The 15,113-nt window shown below is 50.0% G+C and overlaps 6 protein-coding genes; 3 read left to right on the plus strand and 3 right to left on the minus strand.

Annotated features, from left to right (window-relative positions):
• Window positions 1-619: 619 nt before the first annotated feature.
• RCC_04063 (related to telomerase reverse transcriptase) lies at window positions 620-4,476 on the minus strand (the record flags this gene model as incomplete). XM_023769341.1 has 6 exons in its annotated part: window positions 620-782; window positions 1,042-1,156; window positions 1,216-1,382; window positions 1,450-1,519; window positions 1,586-4,019; window positions 4,105-4,476. The coding sequence occupies 6 exons, from the start codon at window positions 4,474-4,476 to the stop codon at window positions 620-622; spliced, it is 3,321 nt and encodes a 1,106-aa protein (XP_023625109.1).
• Window positions 4,477-5,074: 598 nt separating this feature from the next.
• RCC_04064 (related to HypA-like protein) lies at window positions 5,075-6,440 on the plus strand (the record flags this gene model as incomplete). XM_023769342.1 has 2 exons in its annotated part: window positions 5,075-5,531; window positions 5,587-6,440. The coding sequence occupies 2 exons, from the start codon at window positions 5,075-5,077 to the stop codon at window positions 6,438-6,440; spliced, it is 1,311 nt and encodes a 436-aa protein (XP_023625110.1).
• Window positions 6,441-6,947: 507 nt separating this feature from the next.
• Window positions 6,948-8,471, plus strand: RCC_04065 (uncharacterized protein; the record flags this gene model as incomplete). The annotated part of the gene is made up of 1 exon (XM_023769343.1): window positions 6,948-8,471. One exon carries the CDS (start codon window positions 6,948-6,950, stop codon window positions 8,469-8,471), a length of 1,524 nt encoding a protein of 507 aa, XP_023625111.1.
• A 231-nt stretch (window positions 8,472-8,702) lies between these two features.
• RCC_04066 (uncharacterized protein) lies at window positions 8,703-9,983 on the minus strand (the record flags this gene model as incomplete). The annotated part of the gene is made up of 1 exon (XM_023769344.1): window positions 8,703-9,983. One exon carries the CDS (start codon window positions 9,981-9,983, stop codon window positions 8,703-8,705), a length of 1,281 nt encoding a protein of 426 aa, XP_023625112.1.
• A 615-nt stretch (window positions 9,984-10,598) lies between these two features.
• On the minus strand, window positions 10,599-11,888 carry RCC_04067 (uncharacterized protein; the record flags this gene model as incomplete). The annotated part of the gene is made up of 1 exon (XM_023769345.1): window positions 10,599-11,888. The coding sequence occupies one exon, from the start codon at window positions 11,886-11,888 to the stop codon at window positions 10,599-10,601; it is 1,290 nt and encodes a 429-aa protein (XP_023625113.1).
• A 1,085-nt stretch (window positions 11,889-12,973) lies between these two features.
• On the plus strand, window positions 12,974-14,067 carry RCC_04068 (related to light induced alcohol dehydrogenase Bli-4; the record flags this gene model as incomplete). XM_023769346.1 has 3 exons in its annotated part: window positions 12,974-13,330; window positions 13,397-13,549; window positions 13,603-14,067. The coding sequence occupies 3 exons, from the start codon at window positions 12,974-12,976 to the stop codon at window positions 14,065-14,067; spliced, it is 975 nt and encodes a 324-aa protein (XP_023625114.1).
• Between the last annotated feature and the right edge of the window lie 1,046 nt (window positions 14,068-15,113).

Below are 15,113 nucleotides of genomic sequence, written 5' to 3' on the forward strand. Positions count from 1 at the left end.
ACAGGCGTTAGGACCCGAATCCGGGGTTCTCTATTGGTTCGATGGCGGTTTGGTGGGGTTAAATTTAGCCCTGGGGGACTTTTGATTGCTTCGATTGATTTGATGAGATGAAAATCGTTTGGACGGCCGATGGGCATGGCAGATGGAACGGGCAAGAGATAGATATCATTAAACAATGCAATTGTCCGGACAGGACCACTTTCAACTGACACATCCATGACATGTGCGAAAGACAAGTGAACAAAACCGGTTCATGGTTACTAGTCTCCCATGGATCTGGGAACCAGTGCCATGATACACAGCATGGCGACGGAAGAATGGCTGGGTTCCTTCTGCTGCTCGTGCAAGCAAGCGAATGATAGCGCGCGCTTACTGGGAATGTGCCTGTTGTATCTTGTTCTACCTTTCTGTGGTATCGCGCTTGTACACCGTTCATCTGTCCAGTTGACCTCCAACGAATAGTCCCCTAAAAAAACAGGCAAGAAACTTCCGACGACAGTTACAGTTCGGTTACAGTTGATGGGGTCCACCGGCTACAATCGACGATGGCCCTTCTCATTTCCCACCAAAACGAAGCCTCTGGTATGAATATTTGATCAGAACATTGATTGACAGAACTTCATGTCTCAATCTTCCGAACGAAGCTCTCCAACATCCTCTTCTCCTCCCCACTGATCCTTGCCATCTTCTCCAACCTGATCTGATCTTTCAACCAATCTATCAAAGCCCCAAATTGCGTCTGTCTGGGCTCAAAGACTTTGAGGAAAGACTTGCATGCCAACCTGTTCATTCCATCGAATTAGTAGTGTCCRGACGTTGTGTAATCCAAGCAAGAACTCTTGGTTCGAAGAGCTTGCGTGCAGTAGCGCCGAGACGCATTCCAAGGCAAGGCGATCTGTACGATGTACAAGTCGGTGTAGGGACACGACATGCTGCGTGCATGCATGCATGCGCTGTACATCTCCCGCCAGCCAATCCTCGACCGCAGTAACGACCAGCGCCAACAAGCAGCACAAGAACAGAAGAAGATGATTGACTCACCACCGAACACTCCCCTTCCCAACATCGCATGCAAGAGGCAATGCCACTCCCTTCTTCATCCCTCTGCGTCGCCGCATTAGAATGGTGGAGAGTTTGACCAAATCATCAACCGTCCCTGAAATCTTCTTATCAGCTCTCTACAGTTCCTACAGCAAAATTGGAAGTCCCACGTACTGATAATTAGCTTCCCACCCGGCCGTTTTCCCACGGGCAAAGACTTGATGTAATAGTAAGCCTTCTGGGCCACTTCCAAGAAACCCTGAAACAAATTATCCAAGACGGTTGGAAGTGAATTGTATGTCGTGGAGAGAAGCATGGCGTGCATTTGTAATTTCAGAATGCTGTTCGCCGTCAAGTGTTAGCCACCATACCCATTGATGAAGGGAAGAGTAAGGATTGGGCACGCACTTCAATGTTTTTCGATAGAAACTCTGTCCAGGAGTCTTGGTGTACTCCACCGTAATCGAATCCGAGAGATCTGTTCGCGTCTTGTCAGTAAACCCGCATCCCTCAGTACAAGTAGAATAACAGTGGGGAAGCATACTCTTCCTCCTCTCCAAATCCCTCCCCAAATCCAACGTCCGCATATCAATGACTTTGCCACAGAATGCAAAACCTCCTCCTTCCACCCTGGGCACTTTCTTCCCTTGAATCTGCACGTCGAAATTCACGCGACTCTTTTCGCCTTTGATCCGGATTCCATATTCCTCGACACCTTCTCCCATCCTCTTGATGAACTTTTCCGCGACACCTTTGTCGGTGCTGATGACGAGGAAATCATCGATGAGTCTCAACAGCATACTCTGCCCTTCGCCATCGTTCACAAAATGCAAGACCTCTCGCTCCATCTGCGCGTAGAAGTAACTGCACAGCAAAGAACTGACAATGGAACCTTGAGGGATCCCTTCCTTCTGCCGGTAGAACGTCCTTCCAATCTTGATCAAATTAGACTGGATATGTTCTTCCAACAATCCAATCACCGCTCTTCTCGATTGAGAGCGTTGATTAGCACCATTTATAAAGACCGTCCCAGTCCGACCTCCAGCCGTATCTATCTCCACCTCTTGACCAAAATCAAAGGTCTTAGAGCCTGGAGTAGCTTTCGTGAGGAATCTCCAGATCGGTTTGGTTCCGAATCCAGAAGCATGCTTTTCCATGAGTGATCCAGCAAGTTTAGCCCTCGAATACCTCGTGATTTGATATTCGTTCGCTCCGATGATGTTCTTGATGAGTTGCATCACCCCTTTCTGAGGGATTGTATCAAAACAGGCCTGGACATCCACCTTGGCAAAGTAGAGGGGTTTTCCACTCAGACCTTTCTTTTCCAGAGATGCCCGAAAGGCTTGAAGGCGAGGGAACATCTCATCTACGGAGAACATTGCAGATCCTAGACGATCTGGATTTGCACCTTTTTCGTAGTTCAAGACACTAAAGGCTGGGTTGAGGATGCTGTTGATACTCTTTCCCAACACCACATGTCCATGTTGCATTTTCTGCACTCGACGCCTCAGATTGATGATCGGTCGCATACCTTGTTCCTTCGGCAACAATCGGACGGTGCTGGTCCCCAAGGTTCGTTTTGCGAGGTGTTTCTTGACCGCTTCGGTGTTGCATTCTTCAAGCATGTTTTGTTTAAGAGATTGAAGTGCCGGTTTAGACATCTTTTGCCAGACGTCGTGGCGGAAGTAAAAGAGCTGATTGCGTTGGATGGAGGACTCTGTGACGTGGAAATGGGCCCGGATGAGGGGTATAAGAAAGGAGTCGAAGAGATAGTAGAGGAGCTCTGCCATGACCTCTTTCCGTTTGGCGACATCTGTAGCGCTGAGGCGGTTTGCATTGTTGAGACCTTGAGGGACTAGCCAGTCGATCTGACCGAGTGTCATGTTTTGGAGAACGTCGTGGAGACTGATACTCTCGTATCGTCGGATACGGACGAACAGGTCGATGTTACGGTGGAGAATGTGCAGGTTTCGAGTCGCGACATCGCCTTGACCCCAGAAGACCTTGGGGAACACTTTTGATGTTGCCGCTCTGCAGAACGCTGACACTTGGGTGGTGCTGGTTGCAAGTTGAGGCGAGCTTGCTGCTGCGCCTTCCTGGGTGTGAATCGTGGGACAATAATGGTTCAGCAAAGCTGAGTACGCACAGCTAGAATGTCGTTTTCGGAGACGATGCACAATGTCAAGGGCTTTTCCTCGGWGCCGCTTGGGTAAAGACGTGGCCTTTGCGTCGATAACTTTGCCGGCAACATGCTGCTTCACGGCTCGAGCTTGTTCCCGTCGCAAGATCTCCTTCTCCCGAAGTGTGTAGTCTTTGAAAACATGAGCTGTGTCTTTGGGGTCCACAGCAGACGTGAAGACATTGTGGAGTGCGAACTGCGACGGAAAGATGTATTTCATAATGTGCTTCGTTTCTTCGACATCGCTGCATTCACATAGCCGGTTGAGTACGTGTAATTGGTTGAGTCCAAACTTGACGCTTCCTTTGGCGTTGAAAGTAGCATTGGCATAGAGCATGCGATGTCGTGCGAATCGAATATCTGACAGTCCGCGCTTCTTGTTCGATGTTGGTTCACTTGACGAGGTCTTCAAGACTATGTGCGCTTCGTTGCCATCTTTCCTGCTGAATAAGCTGGGCAAAAGACCCAAATCGCACATTGGCGTCCCACTGAGCTGAACCATATTGGTGCTGCTTTTGACAGGGGTGAAGATTCCACAGTCTAGCAACAGATCGCCCAATATCCTCTCTGCGCCACTGCCTAAGAGATCAGGCAGAGCATCCCATGGATGGAGTCTCAAAGTTTGAGCGTTTTCGTTCGGTCCGCTCGAGTAGATCCCGGGGATGCCAGGCACAATCTCCGGATCCTTGCCATTGCTGTAGGCGTTGAGATACCGCTGAAAGTTGTGACAGAGTAAATGACGTGGTCTCGAGTTCCCTTGATTTCTTCGAAATAAAAGCCATATTGCARAGTCAACAATCTAGGAAAGTCAGTATGTACGGCAGAACTTCGTCTAGAGCTGAACAGATAGAGACAAATGCGAAAGTATGGAAAGCAATGCCTACCTCGGATTGGTTAAACGTCCCGGGAGCCAAAGATGATACGGTTCCCGCGTTGGAAAGTTGCTGAGTGAATAGTGTGACGTCTTCCTCGACTACAATACTCTCATCTTTCGCATGGACGGGTGCATGAGTTCCGATGAAAGTTTGGTCAAGTAGTTGACACACCGAATCATCATCATCCGCAGCATCTCCGTACTGCTGCAACCTTCGGCTTCGCTTCTTCTTGAGTCGCGACGCGAGGTACTCTCGCAAAGTCACGACGTCGGCGTAATATTTCCGCAGAAGTGGATGTGTAGGTTTTGTGGCAGCTGCGGCATCAATCTTTGGCTTCTTGACCGCAATCTGAGTTCTCCCGGTCGGCCGCTTTCTCTTCATGATGCTGACGTTGAAAGATCATGATGATGATGATGGAGGTGAGGCGACGGAAGATGATCAAATCGTCGCGTCGGTACTCCGCATAAGGTGCAACGCGGTACACCACGCGCTAAGACACGCTAGGTCTACCGGCGAAGCAGGGATCGTTCAATAGGCGACTTTCTCTCAGCTCCACCTCGTCCTTCGGTCTCTTTTCCGTACTCGACATCATGATGCAAGACCCAGCTTTGTCGCACTTTCATTCCAGTCGGGAGGAGAACTTTCGAAGGTTCCGCTCATTTGCAGAGGCCGAGAGCCCGAGATATCAAAACTAACAGGAACCTTGTACCCCACCAGCTGTCCAATTGGGCGGCATGGATGTCTTCGCACATCGGACAGGTAAGCGACTCCGAGATCCTGCAAGACTCAGTCATTGTTCGCACAGCCGCAAAGCATCTCGTCGGTACCACGACAATCCGTCTGAGGACATAAGAACCTGCTGCAATCTCGAGATACTGCTCCTCGTCAAACCCAGCTTTGTTCTTACATGTTCAGACGACTGCCAGCTCTACCAGACCCAGTGTCACGCATCTTACATCCCCGTAGACCATTCAGAAGCATGGCAACATCAAGCACTGTACAGCTCAAAGTTGGCAAATGGCTGGTCTATCATCGCGAAGGTATCACCGCAGAATCTGCCAAGCAAGCATCAGAACTCCTCCAGGCCAACCATGAGAGGCACCATATCTTCTTCAACTTGTCTGGCTTTCACAACCATATTGCTCACCACTTGCTCACCTTGTGGGCATTGAAGGCATCGCCAATCGACTTGCAGAGGGCGTTCGATCTCAACCAGTCATACCAGCGGCCGGCATTCACTCCTCAAAGCAACAAGATTGCAGAGCTTGAAGATGTTGGCAAGTTCATGAGACATCTTGGTCCAGAGACACACTTCCCCGATTTTCTCATCTTCTTCAAGCAGGAGATCGAGAAGTCAAGCTGGCAGGATGTCTTGCAGAAGTATGTGTTTGCCGGAGATGAACGAGCTGATGATATGTTCGTTCGCATGTATGCCAGTAAGTCGAGAGATCTCGCCAATTTCTCATCACGGTGCCTAATCTTTCATGACAGGCCTCCTTCATCCAATAATTCATCTAGGCTTCGGGGTTGAATTCCACCAACCAGTCATCATAGCAGAAGCTCTCGCTCAAGCAGCCTGCCATCAAAACAAGATAGCGGCTCTCTTCCTGCCGGCAGAGAAGGCTGCCAAAGAGAATTCTGCGCCAGGCAAATCCATTGTTCAACTCTTAGACGAGATCCATGCAGACGAGAAGATGAGACAAGCACCTCGCCAGGCTGACACCTCAAAATTGCTCAACGGCATTCTAGCACGTGCAGGCGATCGAATGATCCATTACGCCTCGCAAGTTTCCGTTGAAGCACACGATTTGGAACGGAAGACCGCGGAGATGATCAATGCATGTGCATTGTTCACAGGCGGAGCACAGAAGAGTGACAAACATGTCAAATTCGACTTCTTCTTCATCCACAATCTCAATTCTTCCATCTTCTTCTCCGCCTTCTTGCGGGAAGACTGGCTGAGTGAGGCTTCCAAAGTACGACTTCTGGAATGGAAGATTCGCATGGATGTGGCTCAGTATGCTTCGGCGAGATCGCCTGATATTCGTCTTGTGGATATCCGAGAGTACAGGCCGAAATCGCCGTCTGGATGGGATCAGGTGATGGATCGAGTTTGTAGGTTTGGTGATGATGGACACGCTGCGAAGTTGATTAGAGCTTTGGCTCACGGGGAGAGAGTATGCAAGAAATTCGAGGATGATGATGCTTTCAGGCTGAAAGGTGGTGATTGGCTTCAACTAGCGCATATGGCGATTGATTCCGTGGAATTGCCAGGCGATACGTGGGTGAGAATGGCGGGTTTTGATCAGGCTTGGGGGAATGTGCCTTTGAGAGCACAGCTGTGAGTCGACTAACGGATGCTGGCAGGATGACTATTGGCGGTGTAGCGGAGTTGCGTCCACTGGCGTTGACGCACATGATAAGTCCACCTCGAGAGCTCAGGTTCTCTAGGCGCCCAAGAAGGGCATTGCCTAGAAGAGGTTAAGACCAAGGTCATGGGTACTTGTTATGCCACCGCTAGTACAGCTAGAAGACTGCATAAAGGTATGTTGTCTACGAAATGCATACTTTGAGCTCTATCTTGCTGTTTCAGAAACAGGAAAACAGGGTCCGGCGGAGCTCCGGTGGTGTTGGCACTCCACCTCTGCACATGATAAACGAGCGCTTGACCCAGAAGATGTGTACCGAGAATCACTGGATCATCTGACGATAACCAACAGTTGCATCTCAAAAATCCGAGAAGCGATGGACGTAATACAGCTCTCCTCGCTAGCTCTCCAGAGGAGTACAACCCTAGAGACCACACATCTTCTCAAAGCCAAGGATCCTTTACAACCAATACGGCTCACAAAATGTCACGATTGAGACTCTATCTACGCATCTTCACATGCATCGGTCTGGCGAATTTGGGATATATACTAATATGGACAGCACGCGTCTATTTCATCGAACAGTACTACTGCCATCAACTACATCCCCTTGGGCCGGACGGAGTTTTACCAGTATGTATCAACGATACAGACGTCCAAGCAGCACTCGCAAAAACGACCGGACTCTACGATGCGTTAGCATCAGTTCCAGGTCTGATTCTGACCGCTCCCTACGCAATGACAACCAGCAAAGACAAGAAATGGGCAGTCATTCGACTTGGTGTGCTCGGCCAGGTTCTTGCGGCCATCCTCCTCAGTCTCGTCGTCATCTGGAGTTCTGTCATTGGGATTTCGTGGATTCTTCTCGCACCGCTCTTTGATATTTTCGGTGGGGGCATCATGGTGTCTCTATCTTTGATATATTCTACGCTAGCAGAGGACGTGGATCCTGATGAGCTTTCGGCGTTACTCTTTCGACTCATGGCGTTTGAGATGACGTGTGGGTTTCTAGCCACCTTGCTTGCTTCGCAGCTGCTACGATATAGTCCCTGGCTTTTGGTTACTATTGGGATCTTGACCATTGGGCTGGGAATCCCGATGACTTATCTCAGCAAGCCAGATCGGGTGGAAATCAGTGTCGAAGACGTCAAGGAAACCATCGATGGATATGTCGATGATGCTGCTGTAGAAGGCTGTGACATTGCAGGAACGAGGGCATCCGGAGTATATTCCACAGACTCACTGCAAGACCAATGCTACGACACGAGCACGCCACTGCTTGGTCACCCCGCAAAACCACACTCATTCTGGCATGCGCTGGTCTATTCCTACAAGGCATTCTGGGATATCATCAAGGGCGACGCATTAATGTTCAACACCGTTCTGATTGCGTTTTTGAATAGTTGGTCCGTTTCCATACAAGTCATCTTCGTACCTTGGGCATCACAGGCATACGCATGGTCMGTCGCCGACAGCACGAGTCTGCAAGCGGGATCATTCGCCATTTCTTCTGTGGCACTTCTCGCTTTCCGTTGGGTGGAGCAAAAAGTTCGCGGCCATGATGACCACCAACAACAAATCCCGGGGACTGAACGGCGGCGGCCGGTGGATCTCTGGGCGACCAAGACTAGWCTGATAATCAGCGCAGTGGGGATTTGTGCCGTTGGTATGTCGACGACCTCGACTTCGTATATTGGAGCTATGTGTTTTTACAGTCTTGGAGCGGGCGTACGGGTTGGCTTGCAGAGTTTTGCGAGCAGTACGGTGAATCTCAATGGAGCTTCCTCAACCAATTTGAATGTGGTATTCACTGGGATTGCCATGGCTATGAGCGTGGGAGATATACTCGGGACGGCGTGCTGGAGTCAGGTCTTTTCGTGGCTGGCTCAGAGAGGGCAGGGGATTTCTCCTGCTGTTGAATACCTCTACTGTGGTTTGGTGTTGGTTGCTGCATTGGTGATTACATGGCGACTGGAGGCACTCAGTGCAAGGAGGAATGGTGGTTGAGCGTCGTTGAGTATGGACATGCTTCGTCGATGGTTCCCGCTCTATACATGATACACACGTACGTCCGCTTTTCTCATTGATAGATGGACATAGATCTGCGGAATAGAAGGGCTGAAGAGATTGCACAATGCACCTGGTTATCCCATGGTCTTCCGAGGTTGTATCTCTCAATATACGTCCTCGAATCTGTCTCTTCCTAGATGGTCTTCCTAGATGGCTGGATGACTCAACTCAATCTCGAACTCCGTAGTCCTTGTTGCCCATCTCATATAGCCTCGAGATGGCCCTTCCCACTGCAAACCCAACATCTGTCTCGCCAGCACCGCCTGTTGCGAGGGAAGCTYCCATCAGTCCCGTCGCAGACCACTCCGTCTCTCCAATAAATGTCGACATCATACTAGAACTGGCACCACCCTCGCCTTTAACTCTCATCCCTTCAGCCAATTGATTTCGTAGCTTGCTGTTGACAGGCKCAATGTTGGCAAACACTTCTCCTAGAGGTACTGTTGATTCGCAAAACACCCTGGTCTGTTTCTCATATGCCAGATCGATCATCGTGATGAAGCGTCGGACGAGATCCTTCTCATCTGACATAAATCTCCTCAGACCGGAGAGGAAGATTGTGGATGTTGAGGAGCAGAGGGCGTGATAGTCTGCCGAACCAAGATATCCGCGACAAAACTCATCAAAGTCCCCACTAATGAGTCGCAATCTCCTCCCTCCGCTTTCCTCATCATGATCGGATCGAATGGCATTGACTTCCAATTTCCTCAGTCCGTATACTGGAAGCGAAACCCTCTCCAATGCCTGTCCTTCCATGTGATGCGCCAACTTCTTATCGAACAATCTCCGATCAGTAAAGAAAGTCTCCTCTCTTTCCCCACCATTTGAACTTCTCATCCGATAGTCCTCCCGACCACCAATCTCCCACACCTCACACCTCCGCTGCAATTCCCTAATAAAAGGCACCACGACATCTCGATTCAACCCATTCTCATAAAGTCCAGTAGGATGCCGATTACTCGTACTCACCATCACCCCTCCTTCCCTCCAAATACTCCCAAACAACCTCCCTAGAATCATCGCATCCGCAATATCAGTGATTTGAAACTCATCAAAACACAAGACGCGAGATTCTTGATGAATCGTCTTCCCAATCGCCACCAACGGATCACCAGAATAATTCGCCGCCGACCGAGCGATATGCAGACGCGAATGAATATCATTCATGAATTCATGGAAATGCACTCTTCGGGATGATATGGATGCGGGTAATGTTTCCGTGAAGAGATCTGCTAGCCGTGACTTTCCCRTTCCAACCGTTCCGTGGATGTAAAGGCCATTGATGGGTTGATGTTTTTGACGGGCTAGCAGGGATGGGGTATTCGTGTTGGAGAGTTCATCTTGGAGCAGGGAAAGTCTGGAGACTAGAGCTGCTTGGTGGGGATCTTTTCGTAGACAATTTCTTTGGAGGAGGGTTTTGTAGGCGGATTCTAGGGCTGTTTTGGACATTTGTCCGCGCTGGGGGAGATGGGGAATGGAATGTTGWTGGACAAGTCGTCATGATGTGGAGACGGGAGGTCGGACTTGTCTTGGATCTTCAGCCGGTGGGAGGGAGTCCATCTCCCTTCTGATTGGCTCGTGTGAGAACTAAGAAAGTACGAACATCCTTGGACTTCTTTCCAAGCTTCCGACCTTCTTCTGTTCCACACATACCTAGGTTACGACCATCCGACCTGTCAAACTACTCAGGGAAAATTGATGTGCACGTCGAGTCGAACCATACCTGACCCTGCTTTCGAAGAATGGTCCCTACTATCGATGCTCTACTAAATGCTACATGAGTGAATTCAACAGATGAAAAAAGACGATAAGTTTCGCTTTGCCGATCAGGTGTATACTCTTATGTCCTATCCAAATGATGTCTGAGACACGGAGACGAGGTATGGTACCTTCGGTGGCGTCTTGGAGCTGGAAAATGGTGATATCGATGAAGCTACCAGGGCTGCCATTCGGAGATCGAAGACCTCGCAATATGGTGATTGAAGTCATGGGTGGCTGTTTGACTATTCTTCCAGCACGTCAATGCTGCAGTCCCTCTGACCCTCAACATGAGATTGGCCAGCATTATTCCTTCTCGACACTTGTCGGCAGGTTTCGCACCCATTTCTTATACTGACTCATGTGTCTCTTTCCACTAATGAGAGTCCAGACCATGGCAAGAGTAGGCCAGACCTCAGGCCAGGTTGCCTTTCCTTTGCCRATGCTTTGGAGATTCCATTGCACACCGGCTATACCACCGATAGATTGCAAAGCTGCTGGCAACAGCCAGGAATTCGAACGTTTGAACACCGGATTCTCTCCGGCTGCCCAACGATTGGGAAGGTCTGGTATCATGCCGAGTGCTGTTCCCATTCCAGCCAAAACGTTATCAGAGGAGGCAACAACTGCATCTGCAGTCTCTTTTCTTGTGATTCCCCCTGTTACAACCAAGGGTACTTTGGCAATAGTCTTGAGCTCCTCTGCGGCTYCGAGAAAATATGCCTCCCGTGCAGTCGTTCGATCGGATTGTTTGTGATCCTTTACTCCCGCACCTGACATTGCTGGCGATTCATAATTTCCACCAGATAATTCGATGAAATCCAATTTCATGTCGTTCAGCTGCTCCACAGTCCACTTCAAGTCATCAGAGTCGAAGCCTCCGCGTTGGTAATCCGCGCTGTTGATCTTGACCCCCACACCAAACGAAGGCGATACAGCCCCGCGGACGGCCTTGATGACTTCAAACAAAAGCCGAGCACGGTTTTCGCGCGAGCCACCCCAGCGATCAGTACGTTTATTGCTCTTGGGCGAAAGGAAGGAGGAAATCAGATAGCCATGCGCGGCATGTATCTCGACCCCATCGATGCCCAGCTCCTCGGCCTTTTTAGCCGTCCAGCAGAAACGTGAGATGACATCTTGAATTTTCTCCTCGCTCATTTCGAGAGGTGTTTCGAACATGGAGCTCAACGACCCCATTTCGAGAGATATTGGCGATGGACCATACGTTGGCAATCCGCTACCTTTTTGGACTTGTCTGCCTGGATGGTTGATCTGGAGCCAGAATTTCGCGTCGTTGGATTTGGCAGCTTGGACCCAGGATTTCCAACGTTCTGGATCTTGGGGATGGCCATCTTCTGCGAGAACCACGTCGCCGGGACTACCAAGAGCGCGAGGATCGATCATGATGTGGCCGCTAAGGATCAGAGCGGAGCCGCCTTCTGCCCATGTTTTATAGAGTTTGACCAGTGATTCCGAGGGTTGGTTTCCATTGACGACATCTGCCATGTTTTCCTCCATGGCCGCCTTGATGATGCGATTCTTTAGCTTGGAGCCATTGGGCAGCAGGAATGGCTCGAAGACCGGAGATGATGCCATGGTGTGTGATGATGTGCTGTGATGTTGAAAAGATATTGCGAGTGGGAGAGGAATATGTTATTACATGGTTTGTACTATACACCCGTCAGAAATGATTAGTGATTCAGAGTGGTCCTCGTATAGCTGACAAACGAGGGTGATGGAAGGTTTCGTTGGGCTTCCAGCTAGTTCTGTCTTTGGACAAGACCACGCTTCGGCGCGGAGCAACTATTGGTCCGACGGGCCCATGCCCTGTCCAAGGGCCGGTGAAACTCCACGAGAGGGACAACACAAGTTAGGAGACGTTGTTTAGCAAGAAATCTAGCTCTCCGTAGCATTGCTTGCTTTGGTAGTCGTAACTCCCTGTCCGCGAGCGTGGTCGTTGTTCAAATGGAAGGAGAGCCGGCAAGCTTCAATTTCCCCAGCCCTCGGTCGCTGGAGTACGTACAATGCTGAAGAGGATGGATCGATTGCGATATCATGTCAACAAGTCCTGATGTTGGTGAGCCAAGGAAATCCCATTGCTTAGGCGAGTGCTTGATTTCCTACATGCCTTAGCACCTCCCGAACCATTGTTGGTGCTTGCCGTCGTCGGCGACATCCGCATATACATACAAAGAAGAACGGGATGCTCGAGATCCTGCTTCAATAATCATTCCAACACATGATTTCACTCCTCGCTTACTCTTTTTCGCGTACCTTCTCACGTTTTATACTGCGTTTGAGCGGGACAGACATTCAAAGTAGCCTTGCTGATACTGCGTTCGATCAAGACTCCTTTCTGACCCTGACCTGCGGTGTCACGTCTAGTTCCTTGTAATATACCAGGAAAGTGCGGCACGAAGAGACTAAGGTATATGGATGGAGGTGAAGGTGAAGAAGCCTTGGAGGTGAAGGGATCCTTGCACGAGACTGGTACTCGGTAAGCCGGCCCCACTTGATCCGCTCGCTTAGAGTCACGGGCACTCCCGCTACTTGACTAAGGTAGGTGCATACAAAGGTTACCTAAATGACCTCATTGCCAGCCTCTTGCCTCATTACCAACCTACTGTACCCTCATACTTCATTCCTACATTGCATTCTACCACCATCAATCGACTCACAAAATGTCGGTCTATCTTGACGCTGCCCGTCAATGCTTTTTCCTCCCCAAACCAACCTTTACCGAAAATGATCTCCCTTCACAGTCTGGTCGAGTTTTCATCGTGACTGGAGGCTACACTGGCATCGGCAAAGAGTTGACTAAGATGTTGTACGCCAAGGACGGCACGATCTACATTGCCGGCCGCTCAAAAGACAAGTTTGATGCCGCGGTTGAAAGTATCAAGGCAGATGTGACTTCGCAAGGAAGACTGGAGTTTTTGAAGCTCGATTTGGCGGATTTGGAGACTATCAAGGGGAGTGCAGAGGAATTCCTAGCCAAAGAACAGCGTCTTGATGTCTTGACTAACAACGCTGGTGTCGTGAGTATCTCTTCGCTGTTTCCCAATACCGTCTTTGGACTCGCTGACCAAAGGGTGTGATCTCAGATGACTCCTCCTGTTGGTTCCAAAACTGCACAAGGATATGAATTGCAGACCGGCACCAACGTTCTCGGGCCGTGGCTATTTACAAGCTACCTGACGCCCATCCTACAAAAGACTGCTGCATCGGCACCCCCTGGCGCTGTCCGGGTAACATGGGTATGCATCCAGTCTTCTCAACTCCAAGAAACTTTGCTAACATCGTATCCTAGGCCGCGTCGTTGGCCACCATGGGCAGTCCAAAAGGCGGTGTCGCAATTGATCCGAGCACAGGGGGACCAAAGGTCCACAACAGCAAAATGAGTGACTATGCTCAGAGCAAGGGCTGCAATGTCCTCCTCGCAAAGGAATTCCAGAAAAGATATGGCAAGGACGGGATCGTCTCAAACGCCTGGAACCCGGGAAACCTCTCTTCAGAGCTGCAAAGGCACCAGAATAAGATTGAAGGTGCGATTACGGAGTCCCTCTTTTGCCACCCCGTCAAACTCGGCGGCTATACCGAACTGTTCGCTGGCTGGAGTCCTGACGCTGGCAAGCCGGAGAACAAAGATCGGTACATTGGGCCTTGGGGCCGCTTTGTAACTCTTCGTTCGGATATCGGTGCAAATGAGCAGAGTTTGGAGGGCCTCTGGAAGTGGTGTGAGCGTGAGACGGCCAAGTACGGGTCAAAATTGTAAGCGGCGAGAAGTGGCCAAGACTGAGAGGGACTCTGCTTTTGGCATGTCTTGAACCAATTTGTTTAATGAGACAGTCGTGAACTGGAAGAGTTGTTAGTGGATCGAGTTGGGCAACTGAGTCTTCCAGCGCACTCAAACCACAAACAGTATGCCGTAATGCCGGAGGAATATTATACCGTTATTAATCGGAAATGAGCACGTTTGACCATAGATGCATGAAAACAAGGAATGTGTGACGTGGATCGTGGAATCCTAAGTCATTCACTTACCGTTCGTGACAGTCGCACTTAATAAAGGAAATGTAAGCGACTCATCCGCCGGACTTCGGTATCTGGGTCTAGGAATCTTCACCATAGTCAGCATGGGACGTTGGGCATAAGATCAAACCATTCAACCGACCACCAGACCGACACGTCTCCCAAGCATCCAGAATCCGCTGCTTCTCCGCCCAGTTCACATCAATGATCTCCAGGCCCGGACGACGAGATGCATGCTTGGCGCAAGCTCGAGGAAGACGTCGCCAGGTTTGCAATCTACCCTCACCAGTCCGACCGGCTCGTCGTCCTGGTTCACGAGCAGACGCAATGTGTCTCGAAGCTCTCCAAAAGTAGTCAAACTCGGCACGAGGCCAAAGCTACCGTAAAGCCAAGACACAACTCGGCGTGACTGACAGATAGTATTCATCGGTTCGAATGAGCTGCCGCGAGCCATCCCTTGCTCCCCACTCATACGATAGCGCTGTGTAATGAGGAGCGGTCTCGATGCTCCAAACACCGAGATTCCGCGGTATTATTGGAGGATCTCCTGAGAAGTCGGATTTGCTTTTCGGGCTCCCCAAATACATTGTAGCTTTAGGGGTAGATTTCCAGCGATGGCCTCGAAGCGAGGTTAAGGTATATCTCGTTGCGGGTTGAGATTGGCTATCCTTTTCGCAAATGTAATTCGCTCTTAGGTCCATCCTCTCCAAGCGATGCCGTTGGGTGGGCAGATGACACGGGCATGTTTCTTTCCTTCCCAATCATGTCATATGATTGCGGGTCCACTCT

This window comes from Ramularia collo-cygni (assembly GCF_900074925.1).
Source record: "Ramularia collo-cygni strain URUG2 genome assembly, contig: RCC_scaffold05, whole genome shotgun sequence".
Taxonomy (NCBI): domain Eukaryota; kingdom Fungi; phylum Ascomycota; class Dothideomycetes; order Mycosphaerellales; family Mycosphaerellaceae; genus Ramularia; species Ramularia collo-cygni.